The 23,244-nt window shown below is 41.7% G+C and overlaps 1 protein-coding gene across 1 annotated transcript; it reads left to right on the forward strand.

The window, feature by feature from the left end:
* The first annotated feature begins 4,994 nt into the window (after positions 1-4,994).
* On the forward strand, positions 4,995-20,452 carry ABRACL (ABRA C-terminal like). The gene is made up of 3 exons (XM_040238784.1): positions 4,995-5,769; positions 10,874-10,940; positions 19,865-20,452. The coding sequence occupies exons 2-3, from the start codon at positions 10,880-10,882 to the stop codon at positions 20,047-20,049; spliced, it is 246 nt and encodes an 81-aa protein (XP_040094718.1). The 5' UTR covers positions 4,995-5,769; positions 10,874-10,879; the 3' UTR covers positions 20,050-20,452.
* Positions 20,453-23,244: the final 2,792 nt, after the last annotated feature.

Genomic DNA, 23,244 nt, shown 5'->3' on the forward strand with positions numbered 1-23,244 from the left:
AGGTTGGTTCTGCTCTGTGTTGGGTTATTTGGTGCTTTCTGTGTTAGGCATACAATCTTATATCTTCACTCTTGGACCGGAAACTTCCAGATCAGAACTTCAACTCTAAACTGGTTTATCTGTGTTTCTTTTTAACTCAGCCTTAGAATATCACTTTTTTTCCCAGGAGACTGTAGTTGACTCTGTTGTCTGAATTCCCCTGTCTTCTGTTTGCACTCTCAGCTGCACTCTGAGGAACTCACTTCTTGCTGATTTCCAGGAGCCTAGAGCCACTTACTCTCCCTTACTGGGATTGGAGTCAATGCCAAGTACTAGGGAGAGCTGCAGGACAATGAGAACTGGGGACAGGTAATTGTGTCTGCCAACTGAGAGTCATTAGTGACCTTAGACTAAAGAGGCACTTTCAGCCAAAAGGTAAAGGCAAAAGCCATATAATAGGTAGTAAGATAAATAGTGAGTGGTGAGGGCTAGATGTGGCAAACCTAAAGTGTTCTTTGAAAAAAAATGTGTCCTGAAAAAGAGAAAACGGAAGTTCAAGCAAACAGTAGGTTTGAGGGAGGCAGTTGTGAATAAAGCAGAGGATGTATCAGGACTGTAGAAAGACACAAATGCTCCAACAGGGATCTGAGAAAAATGAAATCCTCCGTCGCTACTTCTAGGGACATTTGCATTTTGGGAAGGGACTTTCCATCCCGCAGACAAGTTTCATTTTGCCTGGTCAGTGTGCTAAAAGCATTTAAATGAAGTGCCTTATTTCTGAAAAATGGGAACTTTATAAATTTTTAAAAATCCAGGTTTCTATCTTCTCTTGAAAAATGGTAAGAGTTAGCAACATTGGGTGAATATTCCCCCAGCTATTATTTATATTCTTTGCCTTTCACTAAAGGCATTTGAACTTGCAGTGTCTATGTTAAAGTCATCTATATTGATTGGAGGGCTTCCCAGGTGGCGCGATAGTGATAAAGAACCTGTCTGCCAATGCAGGAAACATGAGATGTGGGTTCAATCCCTGGGTTCAGAAGATCCCCTGGAGGAGGGCATGGCAAACCACTCCAGTATTCTTTGCCTGGAGAATTCCCGTGGACAGAGAAGACTGGCTGGCTAGGGTCCATAAGGCTGTATAGAGTCAGAGGCAACTGAAGTGACTTAGCACACACACACATTAAGAAGGGCACTGCTTCTTAAAATTAAGGGTGGCAGGTGATTCTAATGTGTAGCCTGCTGCTGCTGCTAAGCCACTTCAGTTGTGTCCGACTCTGTGTGACCACATAGATGGCAGCCCACCAGGCTCCCCCATCCCTGGGATTCTCCAGGCAAGAACACTGGAGTGGGTTGTCATTTCCTTCTCCAATGCATGAAAGTAAAAAGTGAAAGTGAAGTCGCTCAGTCGTGTCCGACCCTCAGCGACCCTATGGACTACAGTCTTCCAGGCTCCTCCGTCCATGGGATTTTCCAGGCAAGAGTACTGGAGTGGAGTGCCATTGCCTTCTTAGATGTGCAGCCTGAGTAACTCCTTTGTCAAGCGTTGTGGCATTAACCCCTTCCACTCCAGGCCTTGTGTCACCCCTGGACGAGAGCTGGATATTTGGACTAGAAGTTGTATTTCTTAGTGCCTACTTTGATACACGACTCCTTTGTGATCATCACAGCTGCCTGCCTGGCTGCTCTTTGCATGTAGCCTTTAGCTCCTCGTGACTGAGTTCAGTGATCTTGAATTTTAACTCTCAGTTGCAATGCTAACCACTTGATCCAGGCTCACTAAAGGATAACACAGCCTTCCTTTACTGGAACTGCAACAAAGACTCAGGAAAAGCAAAGTGGATGAATTGAAAACCAAATGAAACAAATCTACAAAGGCTAAAAATGAAATATGGGTAGAGTGACTCGCTGTCCTAAATTGACTGGACAGTCCCAGGTTTAACTTTTTTGGTGAATCATTTTGGGTAAGAATTTAGATTTCTTGCCAAAAAAGTAGGGGGCCTAGAAACAGGTGGTTTGTAAATTTTTTAGTTTGTGAGTTGGAGGGGGAGAAATGCAAAAACTAAATAGTAGCTATTATCTTATTAAAATTCTTAATAATTTCCATATTTTGTTGATACTTTCTTAACCTCCTCTAACAACTCTGTCCAAAAGAACTTTCTGGGAAAATAGAAATGTTCTGTGCTATCACAGTAGTCATTAACCATTTGCAGCGGTTGAGCATTTGAATTGAGGCTACCTTGACTAAGGATGTGAAGTTTTAATGTTATTTCATTTCAATTAACTTAAATGTAAAAGAAAATATCTGTAGGAGTTTAGTAGCTAGTTTCTGTACAAGGCTTTATTTTTATTGTACTGCAGTGTTGCTATTATTTATGATAGATATATCATGAGGTGATTCATCTCCTATACTTCCTTTGTAGAGAAAGAGCAACCCTATATATTGGATTTAGCAGATTTAACTGGGTTGGGGGATGTGGGGCGGTGGGGAGAGGAGGGCTGTTGGGGAGAGGGTAGGGGCAGAGAAATAGTAATTGATCCAAACTGGGCCAATTAGATTTTTTCTTTCAAGAGTCTGAAATTGAGATACCGAAATGTGGTATCCATTTGGTAATGGTAAGCTGAACAACAGGGTTGGCACAGACACTGTGCCATGGAGTCTCAACTCCATGTTAGGACTAACCCTAACGTGTGCAATCATAAGTTATGCTTGGGTGGAGACTAGAAACTCTGTAATGCAGATGGGGTTGAGGGAGGAAAAGGGGGGGATGGAGAAGGGAAAGAGGGAAGAAATCCCTTCAAATGAGTGATGGATGGACATAATACCTGAGCTTTGTTGTACTCCATTGTTTTTAATTTGGATGTTAGAGAAGGGGAGGGGCGAGAAATAAAGATATGGAGGAAAGGGGAATAAAAAATAACAACAATATCTTAAAGTAAGTTCTAGAAATAATAGTGACATAATTTTCTAAAAAACCAGTTTATAAAAGTCCTGTTCTTCAACTGACAAACAATGGTTCTCTTTCACATGGAAGTTTGTTCTCTTTGATGACTCTTTGAGAAAGAGACATATATCTTAGCCCATAATGGTTTTCAATAAATATTTGTTTAATGAACAAATAAATGAATGAGCAACGGGAAATGCAGTATCTTCCCAGTCATATCAACACTTTTGTGCAACAGTTTTTTTTTTTTTTTTTTCCCAGCCGAAGCATCTTCATTTGTTCTCTGGTTTTTTTTATTTATTTATTTATATTTTTTGCTGTGCTGTGTCCTCGTTGCTTTGTGAGGGTTTTTCTTTAGTTGCAGAGAGTGGGGGCTACTCTCTAGTTGTGGTGGGCAGGCTTTTCGTCACGGTGGCGTCTCTTGTGGAGCTCAGGCTCTAGGGCACAGGCTCAAGAGTTGTGGTGCATGGGCTTAGCTGCTTCAAGGCATGTGGGATCTTCCCAGAGCAGGGGTCCAATCTGCATCTCCTACACTGGCAGGCAGATTCTTAACCAATGAACCACCAGGGAAGCCCCAGTTTGTTCTTTTATTATTGTTTATTAGTCTTGTCCTTCCATTGTTTCTTTTTTAAAAAACTTGAAATATAATTCACCATAAAATTAGTCCTTTCAAAGGGTACAATTCAGTGGTTTTTGGTGTATTCAAATGATCATGTGATCTTCATTAGTATCTAATTCCAGAGTATTTTTCGTTGCGAAAAAGGAAACCCATAACTATTAGCCCTATTTTCTTCTTCCCAAAATAATTTTCTTGGATTGTAATTCTTTACAGATTAACATGAGGTTTATGTTACACTTAGTATAACATATATACAAAGTATTTTTAAAAGTGAATCCATTTTTATAGCAACAGGGATTTTATTTGCTTAATCTATTTCTGTCTCTCTTTTCCCCCCATTGGCAGAGTACTGTGAAATACTACTTACTTGTAAAGAAGTAGCACAATACAGATTGATGATTCATTTCACTGGATATTATCTAAATGAAGAACTGCCACAAATCAAAGGAGCCAGGTGCTGCCCCGAGAATTGCTAAATATGCTCTTTTCTTGAATTATACTTTTTGCATTATATAGACTGAAAAATCCAAACTATTACTTCTCAGCTTGTTTTAGTAAGGAAAAAAATAGTCCTCAAAAGGATTTTGGGGTCACCTTAAACTTCACGTGACATGAGAAACCTTGATCAATGAGACCTTTGCTGAGAGTAATCTTTTGGTGATAGGGAACAGAGACTCATTCAAAGTCACACCCGAAGGGACAGGTGTTTACTCTGACAGGGTAACTAGGACGCTCTTTAGGAAGTGGCTGGATACAGTGCAGCCACAGGGACCTGGATACTCATATTATCCTCTGGAGCAGGTCTTTGTTGATCTTAATATATCACTGGGTCTCAGCTTCCCTTAGAGGCACTTCTACCACTTCCACCCATATTCACCTTCGACTTCATCCTTAGTTTTTGCTTACTCTAGTGTTTTGCTTTGTCAGGCCCATTTTCCCTATTTCTGCCTCAAGCCCTCTCAGCTTCAGCCTTCCTGTCAGATAGCTCATTCTCTGTTTTCATTCTCCCTTTTCAGTTTCCAAGGGAGAATCTGATTGGCTTATCTAATGATCCAGAGTTCTGGCTTGTGAGGACTGTTTGTTCCAGGTCACCTCCTAGGGTGATGGTCAGTTTACGGACTGGGTCTTTTGGGTCACGTGACCATTCTTAGCCCAATCAGCTACAGCGGTTAGGGGGGACCTTTGGGGGCAATTATTTGTGCAACCTTTGTCCTAGGAATAGTTAGGGTCAGTTCTCTGGGCAGGGGCTTGGTTTCCTTTTTGAAAGGATACCAGGTAGAGCACACACACACACACACACACACACACTCAGAGATTAAAATAGCAGTTACTATAATAATGGATGTATGAATAAAATGATTGAATTATGCAGTTACATGTAGGAAATAATGAATAAAGAGGGGGAAAAAAATCTACATTGACCCAGGGCCAAGAATTATAATAGCTTTATCCAAGTAAAGTTTCTTTGCAGTAAAGCAGTTTTCAAAACTGCATTTTCTTTCGCAAATCAGACCACCCTGCTGTCATATTTGTATCTTTCTGAAAGCCCCCTGCCCTGGGCTTAAGTTCCGCACAGTGGTAAAGAATCCGCCTGCAATGCAGGAGTCACAGGAAATACCACTTCTATCCCCGAGGTCTAGAAGATCCTCTGGAGAAGGGCATAGCAAACCACTCCAGTATTCTTGCCTGGCAAATTCCCTGGACAGAGGATCCTGGCGGGCTACAGTCCGTGAAGGGCAAGGAGTCAGACCGACTAAGCACGCAGGCAAAGGAGATCTCAGCATTCTGCACGTTGGGGGAGCTTTTTTTCTTGCATTGGGAGAGAGATCCTGGCAGGAAGTCAATTTCCAGGAAAAGATGCGGGGGTTGGAGCTCCTTGGCTCCGAGTGGCGCGGGGCAAAGGTGGCGGTAATTGGAGCTCTGGATGCATTTTCCTAGAAGCCTCCAGCGCTCCGCCACCTGTGCAGTCTGCCCCCTTCTTAGCATCTCCGGTCCAGAGTTTCCTCCTCCCAGGTTAGTCCCCGGGAGTGTGGGCGGCCCCATTCCTGAGCTCTGAAACTCTCCCCCCCTCCCCCCGCTCGCCCTCCGCCTGCGGCACACCAACCAGCCTTTCTCTTCGCCTCAGTCACTTCCTTCCTCGGCTTCTTCCTCCCCAGTGCGTTGAAGAAGGCAACCAGCCCGCACCGACGCTGCCGGTTTTCTCGGAAAAGAACAGGAGGCAGAGAGGTGAGTGATCGCCCTGGGAAGTGGCGTCCAGGTAGAAAGGATGGACTGGGGTAGCCGGGGGAGGTCAAACAGCCGGAGGAGGGGATCGTGAGCTGAGGTTGGAGAGCCAGGACCGGGAAGAGAGGTGGCTAAGGCGCCTGGAGGGTATAACTGGCTTTGGGCTGAGCCGGGTGCTGGGGACCGCGTGGGCGCGCCCCCCACTTCTCGGGCAGACTTCCGTACTCGGCTCACGTGACATTTTGCCGGGGGCGGACCGGGCAGGGAGATCAGCAGCGTTTATAAAGATTTTTTTCTTTTCTTTCTTTTTTTTTTTTTTTTTTTAAACCGCAGAGCAACTTGCCGGCTTTGCACTTGGAGAGCCAGTTCCGCAGAACTGAGCGGGAACAGACTGGCAGTGAGGGGCCAGGCTCCTGCCGAGGGATTCGGTGGCTTCAGGGCAGTGGGCTCTGCGGGCGCGGGCGGCGGGTGCGGATCTGAACGCTCCCCGTTCTGTGTACGGGGTAGGGGGTAGTGAGAAGACATTAGCGACTCGGGGAGCCCCAAGCCGGGTCCGTTTGCGTCGCTGGGTTTGGGCGCCGGCTCTCGAGGCGCGCCTGGGGCGCACGGATCGCCGGGGAGCGCGGGCGTCGCGGAGACAAAGGCTTCCGGGATGCGGATGCTGCCGTTCCCCGGGAGTCCGCGCGGACCCCGCCGTGCGCCCCGGAGCGGGGGCCGAGCCTTGAGCTCCCTAGCTCTGCAGCGGTGCCGGTGATGACCGTCTGATGGCCTGCGGGGGACAGGGTCTTGGGACCCCTTCCGGGCCAGCTCCCAACTTGGCTCCGGGATGACCAAATATGGAGTGTGTGCGCGCCTGCGAGAGGCGGGAAGGAACCCAGTCATTCTTTGACCTACACCAGCTGCTCGTTGGGGATTGTGAAGGAGGGCTGGGAAAGAGTGGCCAGCCCTAGTGAGGACAGGTGTCTCCCGATTCCCAGATGTTCCCACTCGAGTAGGCTATTCCTTGACTTTAGAAAATCTCCAGGTATTGCCTCCAAACTTAAGAAAACAAACCAACCAAAAAGAAAAAAAAAAAAAACAAAAACTGTTAAGAGGGTCCTTAAATATATCTTCAAGTGCCTACTGAAAGTGGAGCATTTCAGCATATGGCCCAGTCCGCCCACATTCCGCTTTCTTTGTGGTTCCCACGCACAGTGCCTAATTGGTTTCTGTCACAATGAGAGGGCTCGGCTAGCATCTGCCATCCCCTTCCCCTTAGCCTCCCATTGACCCGGCTCTTTCTTTCCCTTAGACTTGCTCTGCCATGGCCTCTCATTGTTCTTGATCTTGCTGCTTGCACCAGCCGCAGGCTTCTGTCCTCATAAGAAAATGTCATGGACCTTCCGAGGTTTGTGCAGCAGAGTATTTTATACTCCTTTGTCCTCATTAAATAATCAAAGAAATAAACCATCCCAGGTTATGTAGGCTAGCAATAGTTTTTAAGCCTGTCATTTTCCTACTCAAAAGGATCAGTGTAGGGAGCCTTTTTTTGCTTTTTAAGGGTTTTGTCTTAGTAAGTACTCAAATATTTCACACAAATACAATTACCATTACATTTAGTTCTATTTGCATAATAACCAGCCCCACCCCAAAGCAGCAGAAGAGGCAGAACGATGAAGTAAAAACAGCATTTAATTGTGGGAAACCCCTCTGAGTCAGTTTCATCATCCACAAAATAGGGATAAATAATACTTTGCAAGGTTCTTAGAATAAACACAGATAAGGAGCCTCAGGTGTAATTAATTATAAGGAAATTCTGGTTGTCTTCCTTTCTTACAATCATTTGCTTAATGTGATGCACATATTCACACTACTTAAGAGTTGGATTTCCTCTTTGAGTCTCATTATTAAAGGAGAACTGTGACTGGTGTGGATGGTGGTGGGTGGAAGGAATGGAAAATGATGTTAAAGAGATGAATATTCTGGGTGGGAGGAAATCAAAGCATCTGACAATTAGAGAAGACTGTAATCCTCTTGGACATTTCCCTTTCCCTTTTGTCCAATGTGGGCTGATTTCTTCATCAGCCCTCACAGATCCTACTACTTCTGCAAACTTTATTCACCTTTAGACAGTTTTATTAGAGAAATTTTTTCTCTTATGGCTTCCAAATCTGCCTTTCTGTTTACCTGTCTATTCTACCCAATATGGTAATGCAAACAAGTCTATTCACATGAGTACATAACGGAGTTTTATTTTTTTAAAAAGCAGCAGGTCGTCTCTAGGCTAACTTTAAAAGTCAAGATTCCTTACAGTGCAAATGACAGAAACTCAAATCAGCATAAGCAAAACCACAGAAGATTGATTAGTTCATGTAACAGGAAAATCCAAGGTCATATACAGGCTCAATCATTGATGCATGGTTGAACTTTCCGTTGTGCTGGATTTATTCCTGGCAGGCTCTTTTCACATGGTAGCCGTTTATATACTTGCCGGCCGTAAACTTAGAGCTCAGTGGGAGACTGTTGTTTTACTAGTAGTCTGGCAAAATTCCTGGGCCGACCCCATTGTTCAGGATGGGATCACCTAGCCTATGCTCCAAACCAATTACTCTGACTTTGAACCATTCCTGGAGTCCAGAATGAGGCTCTACCCAAGATCCATGAGATAAGAACAAGGAAGGAATGGCTCTATCAAAAAAAAAAAAAAATTTTGGACTGCTGGTGCCAGAAGGTAGAAATGGTGCTGAGCAGAGAAAAACGACAGCTATTCACCACACTGACATTAACAGGTTTTTTTTTCCCTACCACTAATCTCATGGCATGTCTTTCAGTTGTGTCCTCCGGTTATATTTTAGCGTTTTAGTGTCTCTCTAAAACTGTATTTTGAATTGAATATGATGTTATAATTTAACCAATAAATATAAAGTTCTCACATTTGGACACTAATTTTTGATACTGGGTTTTATGTAGCTGCATTAACCAAAGATGTTGCATCTTGTCGCAGTGTTGTTGTTTAGTCGATAAGTGCCATCCAACTCTTTTGGGACCTTGTGGACTGTAGCCCTTCGGGCTCCTCTGTCCATAGAATTTCCCAGGCAAGAAAGCTGGAATGGGTTTTTGCCATTTCCTACTTCAGGGATCTTCCCCACCCGGGGATCAAACCCGTGTCGCTTGCATCTCCTGCATTGGCAGGCAGATTCTTTACCACTGAGCCACCAGGGAAGCGCATCTTGTTGCAATATAAGCTTCTCAAATTAAAAGATTTACACAGAAGTGTAGCAGATGGTAGTGGTGCTTTTAATTATTAGCTATGATAAATCTGGGGTCCTGATCAATATCATTTATACATAGATGTCATTCTTGTTTTTTAAAAGCTACCAAGAATTAGTTATGATCTGTCTGAATAAAATTATTTCTTCCAAATCATCACCCCAAAGTAAACCATTCAGGTCATCCTACTCTTTTCATCCCTTATTTAATTTGGAAAACTTAAAACATACTGTGCTGATGCCTCTCCTGCCCATGCTTTTCACCCTCATATTGCTGTTTCCAGTGTAAAATTATTTCCTTCATATGGAAACTCATTCTTCCTCCTTTCCTGCTTTACTTCTTTGCTCCAACGGTTGGGTTTCTCTCCTTCAGCTCTACCTGCTGCTTCCCTGTTTCTTGCTGGTATCTGTCTCCACCCACTTTCTGTAGCTGTTTGCCACGCCCCCTTTAGGCTTCCTTTTCTGTCTCTGAGTCCACTTCCTGCCCTTAGAGCTCCTCTCTGTGCCTCACTGAAATCAGCAGCTCCCTGTCAATAACTCTCACAGATGTGTTTTCATCCCCTCTCATGCCTTTGCTCATTTTCCTGTTTGCCAGCCAATTATTTGTTGAAGTCCTACTCTTGGTGCCAGACGGGGTCCCACAGTAGCAGAAGGGTCAGATACCCGCAGAGAGGAGCTCACTGTCTAGTGATAAAAGACCAGGTGATTCCAGTCAAGTAAAATGACGTGGATGCACAATACTGTGGGAGCACACACAGGGGAGCACTCCTACTCCCGGGTTTCAGGGAGGGCTTCCTGGAGGAAGTTGTATCTCAGTTGGGACTGGACAAGTGAAAGTTAACTCCAAGAAAGAGGAATAGTCAGAGATGGGTTGAAGAAGAAGCAGTACCTGTGAAGGCTGGACCTAAGGGAGTGAGGGGACATTTGAGGAATGAAGAGAAACACCGTGTAGCTGCAACCTGGCATTCAAGGGCATAGATGTGAGGTGGCTGGAATGATGGGCACAAACCCAGCCAATGGAGGACCTCATGAGCCAAGGGAGCTCACCCAGCTGCTATGCTAACCCTGAACTCCTTCCTCATCTGAAGATGAATGGTGTTCACCACAGGCTGTCCATTGCAGTCGGATTGCATTACGAACTTTTGGGGGGACGGGCATGAGTATTTGTGAACCGGAAAATTGCATTTGTAGGGTTCTACCTGGACCGCCTTTTTCACCTTGGGGCTCCTAGAGGGGAGGGATTGTGTTGGTTTATCCTGTTTATCCTGGAACCTCCAGCTCCTAGTTTCGGGCTCGCCCCAGGTGTGCTGCGGTTTCTCCTTGTTTCTGTGCTTTTACGTATTCTCTTCCCGATGCTTTCCCCAACTACTTACCTGGTCCACTCCACCACCCAGGAACCTCCCTGAAACCTGTGGCTTTCTCCTTCAAGCTCCCTTAATGCCTTGGACCCTCCGCTCAAAGAGAGCTTGTCCCATTGCTAGCCATTCCAGGCCTTTCTCTGCTTCTGGATGATGAATTCCTTGAGGGCAGGTCTTGGGTCACTCACCTTTGTGTTTTTGGCGCCAGACAGAGCTTGGGTTTGGAGTGTATAGTGGGTGCAAGGAGAATGACTTCATTCTCCCCAGTAGACTGCATGGAGTAAGAGCGGGACCGCCCGCAAGGGCATCTATAAAGATGGGGGAAATGGAGGTACTCTACCTGGGGGAGACACATCACACAAGTGCTTTTAGGAAGAGGGACATGGTAAATTAATAGTGGCAAATGCTACATGAAAAATACCAAGGGGCCCTTGGATTTGGCAAGATATGCATAATGGAATCTATAAACTAATAATACAGATTTTTTTTTTTCTCCCTCAGGCAGCAATGAATGTGGATCATGAAGTTAAACTCTTAGTGGAGGAAATTCATCGTCTTGGTTCAAAAAGTAAGTGTTATATGATAGATACTTTGTTTCTTCTGAGTTTGCTTTAGAGCAAGAAGGGCTAACTCTCTGGGTGCTGTGCTGTGCTAAGTCGCTTCGGTTGTGTCCCACTCTTTGGGACTCCATGGATTAGCCCACCAGGCTACTCTTTTCATAGGATTCTCCAGGCAAGAATACTGGAGTGGGTTGCCATTTCCTTCTCCAAACTCTTGGTAGAAGCCTAAAAGTTTTGGCAGCTGTCAGCTAACTGCTGTCAGCCCTGAAGTAATTTCTGGAGACACAGAGCTATTGGGGTATTATGATTCTTATACAAAGAATGGTTGAGTTATTTCATTATCCTTTGAATGGAAAGATGTATCACTGTACATCTGTAACCTAGCTGCATTGAAATCTTGTAATTGAATCTTGTTCGAATTTTTGTCATACTATTAACATTCTTTTTTTTTTCTGCTTTACCCTGCCACCATTTTGCAAATTGCCAAATGACTAGGGACTCATTGAAATTGCAATACATTGTCTTTATTTTCTTCAAACTTTTGAATTTTGTATAATCAGGTATTTATGTTATATAACTAAAAGAACCCATCCTTTGGGTAGTTTTTTTAAAAAGTCCGCTTTTCCCTCAGCAGCATATAAGCAGCTACCATGAAGTTTGAGACATGTAAAATTGGTAGTATTTGTGCCCTTTTTCTAAATTGTAATGAAAGCAACTCTTATGCTTATAACTGTAAGTATTAATATTTTATACATCTCAGACCAGACATGTAATAGTTTGGGGAGCATTTTAAAAATTGTAAGAGCAATAGATGTATTCAGCAAAAACTGGAATAATGGACCCCAAAGTTTTAAAATTATATCATGTAAGTGAAAAACAACTTTAAAAAGTACCTTATAAGAGTTGTCCTGTCATTGTAGCTTTTTTTTTTACATTGGAAGATAATTGCTTTACAATGTTGTGTCATCATTATAGTTTGATTTTCTTACATATAGCTGTGATTACTTATGAATCACAAATCATTTGAAATAACAAGAGGTACTTTGAAAATTCCATTGTCACTATTATCAAACATTCCCTGTAGTTTTCTTTTGCTTATGTAACATTACTACAAACTTTGTGACATGAAACAACAAATGTAATATTTTTCATTAAAGATATATTGAAGTATAGTTAATTTAAAACATTGTATTAATTTCTGCTATACTGCAAAGTGATTCAGTTATACATATATATGTATTCTTTTCCATTATAGTTCATCACAGGATGTTGAGTATAGTTCTCTGTGCTATACAGTAGGACCTTTTTGTTTATCCATTCTATGTATAATGGTTTGCGTCTATCAACCACAAACCCTCACACCACCTCCTTCTTGGCAACCACAAGTCTGTTCTCTTTGTGAGTCTGTTTCTGTTTCATAAATAAGTTCATTTGTGTCATATTTTAGATTCCACATGTTAGTGATGGCACAGGGTATTTGTCTTTTTCTTTCTGACTTACTTCACTTGGTATGATCATCTCTAGGTCCAGCCATGTTGCTGCAAATGGTATTTTTTCATTCCTCTTTGTGGCTGAATAGTATTCCATTGTGGAGAAGGCAATAGGACCCCACTCCAGTACACTTGCCTGGAAAATCCCATGGATGGAGGAGCCTGGTGGGCTGTGGTCCATGGGGTTGTGAAGAGTCGGACAGGACTGAGCAACCTCACTTTCGCTTTTCACTTTCATACATTGGAGAAGGAAATGGCAATCCACTCCGTGTTCTTGCCTGGAGAATCTCAGGGACAGGGGAGCCTGGTGGGCTGCCGTCTATGGGGTCACACAGAGTTGGACACGACTGAAGTGACTTAGCAGCAGCAGCAGCAGCAGCAGTATTCCATTGTATGTATGCACCACATTTTCTTGTAAATAGTGTTATTGTGATCATAGGGGTGCATGTATCTTTTTGAATTATAGTTTTGTGCACATTTACTATCTTAATGGTTATGTAGGCTGGGAGTCTGTCTTAATCTGTTTGAGCTGCTGTAACAAAATACTCCAGACTGTGTGGCTTATAAAGAGCAGAAATGTTATTGCTTATAGTTCTGAAGGCTGGAGGCCCGAGATCAGTGTGCCATCATGGTCAACTTGGAGTCTTCTTCTAGGTCTCAGACTTCTTGTATCTTTTCATGGTGAAAGGGACTAAGAATCTCTTTGTAGCCTTTTTATCTATCATCAGTCTGTCTATCTATTATTGTGGTAACACTGATTTATAAGATCTTGTAAGTTTCATATAGAATAATATTGGGTTGACAAAAAAGATCATACAGGTTTTTCCATTACATCATATGGAAAAACTCAAGTGAACTTACTGGCCACCCCAATACTTAGCAGACTGAACCTGCACTTCAAAATAAGCAGGTTTACAAACTAGATGAGTGTAAGGTAATTATCATAACTTGTATAAGGATGAAAATGTTTTGAACATTGCAGCTTCACCAGGCCTCCTTGACTTACCTCTTCCTGGTAATAGATGAATTATTGAGTTGGAAAGCATCTATGGAGATACGTTACCTACTGACAGATTAAGGTTAATTATTTACGTTATGTCTGGAATAATGTTGACTAATCTAAACTATGAATTTGATGAATAAATTGATGAATTTAGTTTTATCTGTTTCTTTTAAGATAGAGTTCTTTAAAGCCTTTCATTTTTCATCCCATCACTTCAGTTCAGTTCAGTTGCTCAGTTGTGTCCGACTCTTTGCAACCCCATGGACTGCAGCACACCAGGGTTCCCTGTCCATTACCAACTCCCGGAGCTTGCCCAAATTCACGTCCATCGAGTCGGTGATGCCATCCAACCATCTCATCTTCTGTTGTCCCCTTCTCCTCCCCACCTTCAATCTTTCCCAGCATCAGGATCTTTTCCAGTGAGTCAGTTCTTCACATCATGTGGCCAAAGTATTGGAGTTTCAGCTTCAGCATTAGTCCTTCCAATGAATATTCAGGACTGATTTCCTTTAGGATGGACTGGTTGGATCTCCTTACAGTCCAAGGGACTCTTAAGAGTCTCCTCCAACACCACAGTTCAAAAGAATCAATTCTTCGGTGCTCAGCTTTCTTTATAGTTCAACTCTCACATCCACACTTGACTACTGGAAAAACCATATCTTTGACTAGACAGACCTTTGTTGGCGAAGTAATGTCTCTGCTTTTTAATATGCTGTCTAGGTTTCTCATAACTTTTTTTCCAAGGAGTAAGTTTCTTTTAATTTCATGGCTGCAGTCACCATCTGCAGTGATTTTGGAGCCCCCAAAATAAAGTCTTTCACTGTTTCCATTGTTTCCCCATCTATTTGCCATGAAGTGATGGGACCAGATGCCATGATCTTCGTTTTCTGAATGTTGAGCTTTAAGCCAACTTTCTCACTCTCCTCTTTCACTTTCATCAAGAGGCTCTTTAGTTCTTCTTTGCTTTCTGCCATAAGGGTGGTATCATCTGCATATCTGAGGTTATTGATATTTCTCCTGGCAATCTTGATTCCAGCTTGTGCTTCCTCCAGTCTAGCATTTCACATGATATACTCTGCATATAAGTTAAATAAGCAGGGTGACAATATGCAGCCCTGATGTACTCCTTTTCCTATTTGGAACCAGTCTGTTGTTCCATGTCCAGTTCTAACTGTTGCTTCTTGACCTGCATACAGATTTCTCAGGAGGAAGGTCAGGTGGTCTGGGATTCCCATCTCTTTCAGAATTTTCGACAGTTTATTGTGATCCACTCAGTCAAAGGCTTTGGCATAGTCAATAAAGCAGAAGTAGATGTTTTTCTGGAACTCACTTGCTTTTTCAATGATTCAGTGGATTTGGCAATCTCTGGTTCCTCTGCCTTTTCTAAAACCAGTTTGAACATCTGGAAGTTAACGGTTCATGTATGGTTGAAGCCTGGCTTGGATAATTTTGAGCATTACTTTACTAGCGTGTGAGATGAGTGCAATTGTGCAGTAGTTTTTGCATTCTTTGGCGTTGCCTTTCTTTGTGACTGGAATGAAAACTGACCTTTTCCAGTCCTGTGGCCACTGCTGAATTTTCCAAATTTGCTGGCATATTGAGTGCAGCACTTTCACAGCATCATCTTTTAGAATTTGAAATAGCTCAACTGGAATTCCATCACCTCCACTAGCTTTGTTTGTAGTGGTGCTTCCTAAGGCCCACTTGACTTCTCATTCCAGGATGTCTGGTTCTAGGTGAGTGATTACACCATCGTGATTATCTGGGTCATGAAGATCTTTTTTGTATAGTTCTTCTGTGTATTCTTGCCACTTCTTCCTAATATATATCTTCTGCTTCTGTTAGGTCCATACCACTTCTGTCCTTTATTGTGCCCATCTTTCGCATGGAATGTTCCCTTGGTATCTCTGATTTTCTTGATTTCTAATTTTTATCCTATAGAAAAGAGTTAAGTGGATAAAGATTATTTGGAAATATAAATTCTTTAACAAATGTACCTTGAGTGCTGCCTTTGTGCTCAAGTGCTGGAGATGGGAAAATAAATAAAAGTCCATCTCAGCCCTGTGGGTCTCTTTAGGTAATGAGAACACAGATAAATTGGAAGCATGTTTTGGGACGTGATTAAGAGCATGTGCTCTGGAGTCAGACTCTGGGAAGGAATTCCAGCTCTTCCACATTCCTGCTGTGTGACCTTGGGTACATTTCTAAACTTTTCTGTGCCTTGGTTTCCTTATTTGTATAATGATACTACTTTATTTCAGTGAGTGTTGGAGACACATTTTTCACACTTTAAAATCTCTAAAATAAGGATTATTTTATGATACATGGTATGCTATTGTTAAACTGGCAGTTTAATTGGAACATGAAATAATGGTGCTTCTTACTATCAATGGTGTCTTATCTTTGACAAAATGGTTAAGTGAGTTTTAATGACTATAAAATGCATCGAACAGTTCTAGGAACATACTGAGTACTCAATAAATGGTAGCTTTCATTACTGTAATTGATGGTGAATGCTTCGATTGATATACATTCCATTTTTGAAGAAGCGCTATTAACTCGGCTAAAGGACTCATAGAGGACTTCTCAGAGAAGGTGACATTTGAGTCCATTTTTGAAGAAAAAAGAATTTAGCTAGAAAAGAGGATCTGGGATGCCAGGTAGATGGCTTGACGTGGACAAAGTTACCAGGGGAGGTGATTCTTAACACCCTGGATTACAGTAGGTTGCTCATTTTGACTGAATCACAAGATGCATGGAATGAGGTGGCAGGAGGCCTGGTGAGAGGTGAGGGAGGCAAGGGCCAGAGGATGAAGAATCGTATTCACTCTGTCTTAAAGGTGCTAGGGAGCCATTGAAGGATTAAAGTAAAAGAGTATCAATTAAGCTTGTGTCATGCAAAGTTTCTTCCACATTTTAAATTCTGTATGAATGTGGAGGATGTAGTGAGGGTAAAAATGGAGAAGGGGAGACTCGTAAGGAGTCTGGTAGTTAGCCACGTGAGAATCACTTGGGGCCTGGAATTAATTGTCTGTGGAGAGGAAAGGCTAGAGCAACAGCAGATACAAAGAAGGTGGCATCACTCGGACATTTGTCAGATTTAGGGGTTAGCAGGCAGGAGAACTCCAAGATTACAGCAGGGTTTCTGCCTTTGGTGGCTTTAAAAAATTTAACCTAAATTGAGAACTTACCATAGACTGGGCATGCTATAAAAGACTTTACCTACATTCTATGTTTTAATCCTTGTAACAACTCCAAGAGGGATATTTTTACCCTTGTTTGATGGATGAAGTAACTGCAGCTCGGAGAGCTTGAAGGACCAACCCGGTTACCAGCAGCTGCACTGATTCTTATAATCAGTGAAAGGTTTTATTGCCAACAAAGGGTCATCGTGCTGCTGGAAGTGAAAGAATCAAACAAGTACCTCTTGACTTTCCAGGCCAAGCATGGTCAGACTCCCTATTTTCCATTACCAACTTATTTCTTCCTTCTTCTCTTAGATGGTTTACTTGAGCTGAGTAAATTAGTCACTATTCCCCTAGATACTTACCTTCTTTCACCTGTGCCTATGGCTTGGCATATTCTCCCATTTCTTTCACTCATAATTGAACCAGTGATCACCGATCTAGTGCTTAGCATGGGCTGGACACTGTACTTTGTGCTTCAGAACTGTGTCCTCAACCATACAGTGTAGGAGGAATTAAGATCCCCATTATACAGATGAGGCTTAGAGAATTTATGCAGGTTTCCCAGGCCAAGCAACTAGCAGATGGCCAAAATTTCAGCTGAGGACTGTCAGGGTATTTGTTTGTTTGTTTGTTTTGTTTTTAAAGCTCTGTATTATATGCCCCTTAAAGTCTGGTGGCTCAGAGGATAAAGTGTCTGCATGCAATGCGGGAGACCTGGGTTCAACCCCTGGGTCAGGAAGTTCCCCTGGGGAAGAAAATGGCAATCCAGCCAGTACGCTTGCCTGGAGAATCCCATGGACGGAGGAGCCTGGTAGGCCACAGTTCACGGGGTCGCAAAGAGTCCGACACGACTGACTGACTTCACTTTCTTTAATTTCTTTCTTTAAAGTCCAGAACAGGTACCACCAGTCATGAAATCTTCCCTTCCTGGTCTAGCCCAGAGTTATCTTGGTCTTGATAAACAATCATGTACCTCTTTGCCTGTTGCTCTACCTACTGTGCGTATGGTTATTTCCTCATGGGAGGGGAAATCATTTCTTTGATAGCTACAAAGTGATTCTATACTTCCTTCTCCCTGCCTCTAGTGCCCAGCACTCGCTGCACCCACAGTAGGAGTTTATTAAGCCGCATGCTGTAAGCTCTAGCAGAGGAGCGTGGGAACCCAAGAGCCCTTCTCACTGTGATGGCCATCTCCTTCACAGCGGGTACACCTTTGGGAGGGAAGAACTTGCAGCTTTGCAGTAGGATGGGTGAAATGTTCAGCCAGGAAGATCGAAGGATTCAGCTAACATTGGGGAAGTATCTTTGATTACCCTTATCTTTGAGACTTCCTCTTACTGACTTTTAACCAAAGATCCACCTTTTGTTTTTCCTTAATTAAAAAGACTTTATTTTAGATTTGCAGTAAGTTGAATGGACAGCACTGAGATTTCCCATATGCCCTCTGCTCCCACACATGCATAGTCTTCCCTGTTATTAACATGTTCCACCAGAGGGGCACCTTCTTTACAGTTGATGCCCCTGCATCGTTGTTGTTGTTCAGTTGCTAAGTTGTGTCCGACTCTTTGTGCCCCTATGAATTGCAGCACGCCAGACTTCCCTGTGCTTCACTATCTCCTGGAGTTCATTCAAACTCATGTCCATTGAGTGAGTCAGTGATGCCATCCAACCATCTCATCCTCTGTCAACCCCTTCTCCTCTTGTCCTCAATATTTCCCCAAATCAGAGTCTTTTCCAATAAGTCTACTCCTAATAACTCAGTTGGTAAAGAATCCGCCTGCAATGCAGGAGACCCGGTTCGATTCCTGGGTCAGGAAGATCCCCTGGAGAAGGGCTAGACTACCCACTCCAGTATTCTTGGACTTCTCTTGTGGCTCAGCTAGTAAAGAATCCACCTGCAATGTGGGAGACCTTGGTTCCATCCCTGGATTGGGAAGATCCCCTGGAGAAGGGAAAGGCTACCCATTCCAGTATTCTGGCCTGGAGAATTCCATGGATTGTGTGGTCCATGGGGTTGCAAGGACTGAGCAACTTTCATTTTCAATTTCTTTCCCATCAGGTGGCCAAAGTATTGGAGCTTCAGCATCAGTCCTTACAGTTAATATTTAGGGTTGATTTCCTTTGGGTTTGACTGGTTTGGTCTCTAGGATTGATCCTGCATTGACATATAATTATCACCAGAGTCCATAGTTCACATTACATTTCACTCTTGATTTTGTACATTCTGTGGGTTTTAACTGATGTGTAATGAGGTCTCCATCATTATAATATGATGGAGTGTCTTCATTGCTTTAAAAATTCTTTGTGCTCTGCCTATTCACCCCTTCCCTATCCTAACCATTGAAAACCACTGATGTTTTTACTTTGTTTTCTCTTTTTCTGTAGTTTTGCCTTTTCCAGAATATTCCATAGTTGGGGTCATACAGCACATGGCTTTTTCTCAGATTGCTTTCTTTCATTTACTAATATGTATTTAAGGTTCCTCCTGGTTTTTCATGACTTGATAGCTCATTTCTTTTTAGTGTTTATTTTAATTTTTAGCATCTGTGTTAAAAACTGGACTTCAAACTAGATAATGTAGGGATTCTGGTAAATAAAGATTTCTTCATTTTTGAGGTCACCACTCCTTTCCTGGTATTGCTGAGCATGTTCAGAACACACTTAGAGAAATACTGTTCCCGATCTGGGGTTTCTCTTGTATTTGTTATTTTTACTGATTCAACAACTAACAATTAGGGAATTGAAGTTTAGAGACTTCCCTGGTGGTCCAGTGGTTAAGACTGCCTTCCAGTGCAGGGCATGTAGGTTCGATCCCTGATCAGGGAACTAAGATTATACATGCCTTGTGGCCAAAAAACAAAATCATAAAACAGAAGCAATATTGTAACAAATTCAATAAAGATTTTAAAAATGGCCCATACCAAAAAAACCTTTAAAAAAAATCAAAATTTAGACAGAGAGGAATGGTCCACTGTATGAGCACTGTAACACATTCATTTTTTTGTTACTATTTCTTAGTTCTTACTCCACTCTTTGTACAGATGATACTAAGGCTAGAAGATATACTATACATTGCATTTACTCCATTCCTTTTTGAATCTGGCAAGAAGTTACACTGAATTTTTGACCTTTGACTGTTACATTGTGATGTTGGTTAACCTCCAGTTGTTTATGAAAGATGATGTGTATTTGCCATACATGGTGGCAATAAACAGACTTTGCATTGGCTAACATTGTGTTTTCTCAACTAGATGCTGATGGAAAATTAAGTGTGAAATTTGGGGTCCTCTTCCAAGATGACAAATGTGCCAACCTCTTTGAAGCACTGGTAGGGACTCTAAAAGCGGCAAAACGAAGGAAGATTATTACATACTCAGGAGAGCTACTTTTGCAAGGTGTTCATGATGATGTTGACATTATATTGCTTCAAGATTAATGTGGTTTGCATAGCTCTGCTTATTGTTTTTTGTTTGTTTCTGGTAAACTGGAATATTAAGTCAAAGGACAAACATACGAACCTACTTAATGTATTTTTATAGAACTTTATAAACAAAAGGAGACTCATTTTAGAAGTCTGTCCTTTTTTCTATCTTGAAAACAAATTTGTGTATTACACTGTAAAATGAACAAAACCTATTACTTTTCTCAGGAATCTGGTTGGAAAATGTAAACAATGGGGCTTTTTTGGTGGGGGTACCAGGAATGTTTGTTTCATAAATTATTTGTAGACAATTTCTATAGATATTGGACATTCTGTGAAATCAGGAAACAAACTTGTAAGACTAGCTCCCACAAGGAATATAATGTTTATGTAATAAAAACATATAACTCCCTTAAAATTGTCTTATTGTCTCATTTTGTCATTTGAAATTTATGTACCTCACAGACTTGAGTTATTGCATCAACATTAGGTAACTGCAGTAAAAGTTTTCTTAATTTGGGGAAATAGTTTCTTAAAACTACAGAATTTAAAAAGTAGGGATGATTAGTGTTACAACTGGGCCGTGTTAAATATAATGGTTTTGATGCCTATAACGTGCTTAACACTGGTAGAGGACTTGCCCAAAAAATGTAACCCAAAAACTCCACTTTCTAACTGGATTAGTCAGACCCACCTGAAACAATACAGGAGTATTTATAATTGCATGTTGCAGCTTGTAGTACAGAACTGAAAATGATATAGAATCTCAAGGAGGACAAGATCAGTGAAAGGCCTTGTGGTTGGAAGAGGTATGAAGTGAAGTGAAAAGTCGCTCAGTCCTGTCCGACTGTTTGCAACCACATGGACTGTAGCCTACCAGGCTCCTCTGTCCATGGGATTTTCCAGGCAATAGTCCTGGAGTGGATTGCCATTTCCTTCTCCAGGGGATCTTCCCAACCCAGGGATCAAACCCGGGTCTCCTGCATTGTAGACAGATGCTTTACCGTCTGAGCCACCAGGGAAGAGGTATAGCAGAGGCAAAATTTGTAGGATTAGAGTTGATTATATTCAGAGGCGGAAAGATGGGATGGATGAGGGTGGTGACCTAAGGGAAGGCAGAGGGACATGGATTATTAGCAAGGCATGATTTTGTGAGAGGATATCAGAATTCACTGGCACTTCATAGTCACTGTGAACATTTATTGAGCCTTTATTATGCTAATCCTCATATAACCCTGTGAGGTGGGTATTAATGTCACCTCCCATTTCATAGGTGAGGTAAGAAAGACACAGAAAAGTTAAGAGCTTGTTTAAGTTCACCTAGCCAGAAAGTGGGTAAGTCAAGATTTTGAAATTTGACTCATCTAATTGGGAAGTCCAGGGATGGGATGGACTTCAGGCATGGCTGGCTCCAGGGACTCAACCACTACCTTGTTTAAAGACTACCTTGCCATATTGGCTCTCATGTGTTTTTTGGTTCTTTTTCATTCTCTTTTTACTGTAAATAGATTTCCTGCATATATTAATAGATGCCTGCAGATAGATACAAATGCATCTATTCTTGGATTAGCAACACTAGTAGAGAGAGAATTATATATTATTAATCATATATAATTATATACCATTAATTATATATCATTGATTATAAATGTTAATTATGAACTTTAAGACAGGAACTCTTATTGACTCCACTTGCAGCATAAGTTGACCCTTCTGATCAATAGCATTTGCCAGAGGGATGAGATATCTTGAATGTCCTGGGTCATATGCTTGTTTCTGAGTGAGGATTGGGTAGGACCTGTGCCTCACCTCAAATAGGAAAGGGATAGTTCCCTAAGGGAAGGATGCTGAGCACATGGGAACAACACAGGTTGACCATAGATAAAGGACACCTTTGAGGGATGCAGCCACAAAACCATGCATATGAGAGAAAATAAAAGATAAATGAGAAATGGTCAAAAGATACTATGGTATGGCCTCAGTAACTGGGAGAAAACTGTTTGCCGAGACAGGGAAATTGAGTGGAGCAGGAAGGCTGGTTTTAGGCAAAGTACATTTGGACATGGTGGACTTGGAGTGTTTGGACTGGAAACATGTAATAAGCAGGTGAGGATTAGGTTCTGCAACTTAGGTGAAGGTTCAGGACTATCAATAGAGACCTGAGAATTATTTTGATTTTGACATGTATATCAGTTTAGTTCAGTTCAGTTGCTCAGTCGTGTCCGACTCTTTGTGACCCCATGAATCGATGGTCATAATTCTGCCTCTATTATTATCTAAGTTGAGATTTTAGTTATTAAGCATTTAGAAACAGAGAAGATATACAATCTACAGACTTTGTAAAAGCCTGGCGTGAAAAATTGAAGCAATTTTAAAAGGAAAACAATCTGGGTAACTCACATGTCTGACTGAACATTTTTGAGAGGTTGATCATAGTCAAAAGGCCTCCTTAAAACTTTAGAAGAGGAAAAGAGTTACTCAATTTGTTACTTTGTTTAGTGTCTTCTTGGTGAGTATCAAATTCAATTTCAAACCCATAATGGTTTTAGGATTTGAAAAATATCTTCCAAAAAATATCCATGGGATTATCTAGTTATTTTGAGAAAATTAGCAGAGCAGCATTCTTATCTACCACTCACATCCGTAATAATACAGTTTTATATATATTTCCCTTAGATTCAAGATGGTCATGTCCTTTGAAATAATATATGTATCATGGTATTAAAATTCAAAATCATAAATTTGGTTTGATCCAAATTCACAGTTAAAATAATTTCTCTTGGCCATAAACTGCATTTCAGTTAATCATCTCAGTAATGAGTGTCACTGACTATAGGCAGATGGAAATTAGAAATTATAAACAATTGTACACAAACATTTCTTGTTATGCAACAGAAATATATAGTATCTACTTTATTCAAGTCACTGTGCTAGGCATTAGGGGTTATTCTCAAAGAGAAGCAAGTAACTTGCACAATGTATATTAAATATAGAACCTTTGGATAAACAACATAGGAATACAGGTGCAAAAATGATGCACTGTTTTGGGTTGAACTGAATGAAGATTGCCTTAAAGCAGGAGAACCATCCAGAAGGAAAAAGAGGAGTATCGGGACCCAAGGCTAGGAGGGGTTAGGACATTACTTGGAACCTTAAAGACTGAAGCAATGTTTCTAAGTGTATGTCTTAATAATAGTAAATTATAAAGAA

This window comes from Oryx dammah, unplaced genomic scaffold (assembly GCF_014754425.2).
Source record: "Oryx dammah isolate SB20612 unplaced genomic scaffold, SCBI_Odam_1.1 HiC_scaffold_4, whole genome shotgun sequence".
Lineage (NCBI taxonomy): Eukaryota > Metazoa > Chordata > Mammalia > Artiodactyla > Bovidae > Oryx > Oryx dammah.

Coding starts and splice junctions, on each gene's coding strand:
- ABRACL (XM_040238784.1), top strand. CDS start 10,880: ATGAATGTGGATCATGAAGTTAAACTCTTAGTGGAGGAAATTCATCGT. Junction 10,941..19,864: donor TCATCGTCTTGGTTCAAAAA/GTAAGTGTTATA, acceptor TTTCTCAACTAG/ATGCTGATGGAAAATTAAGT.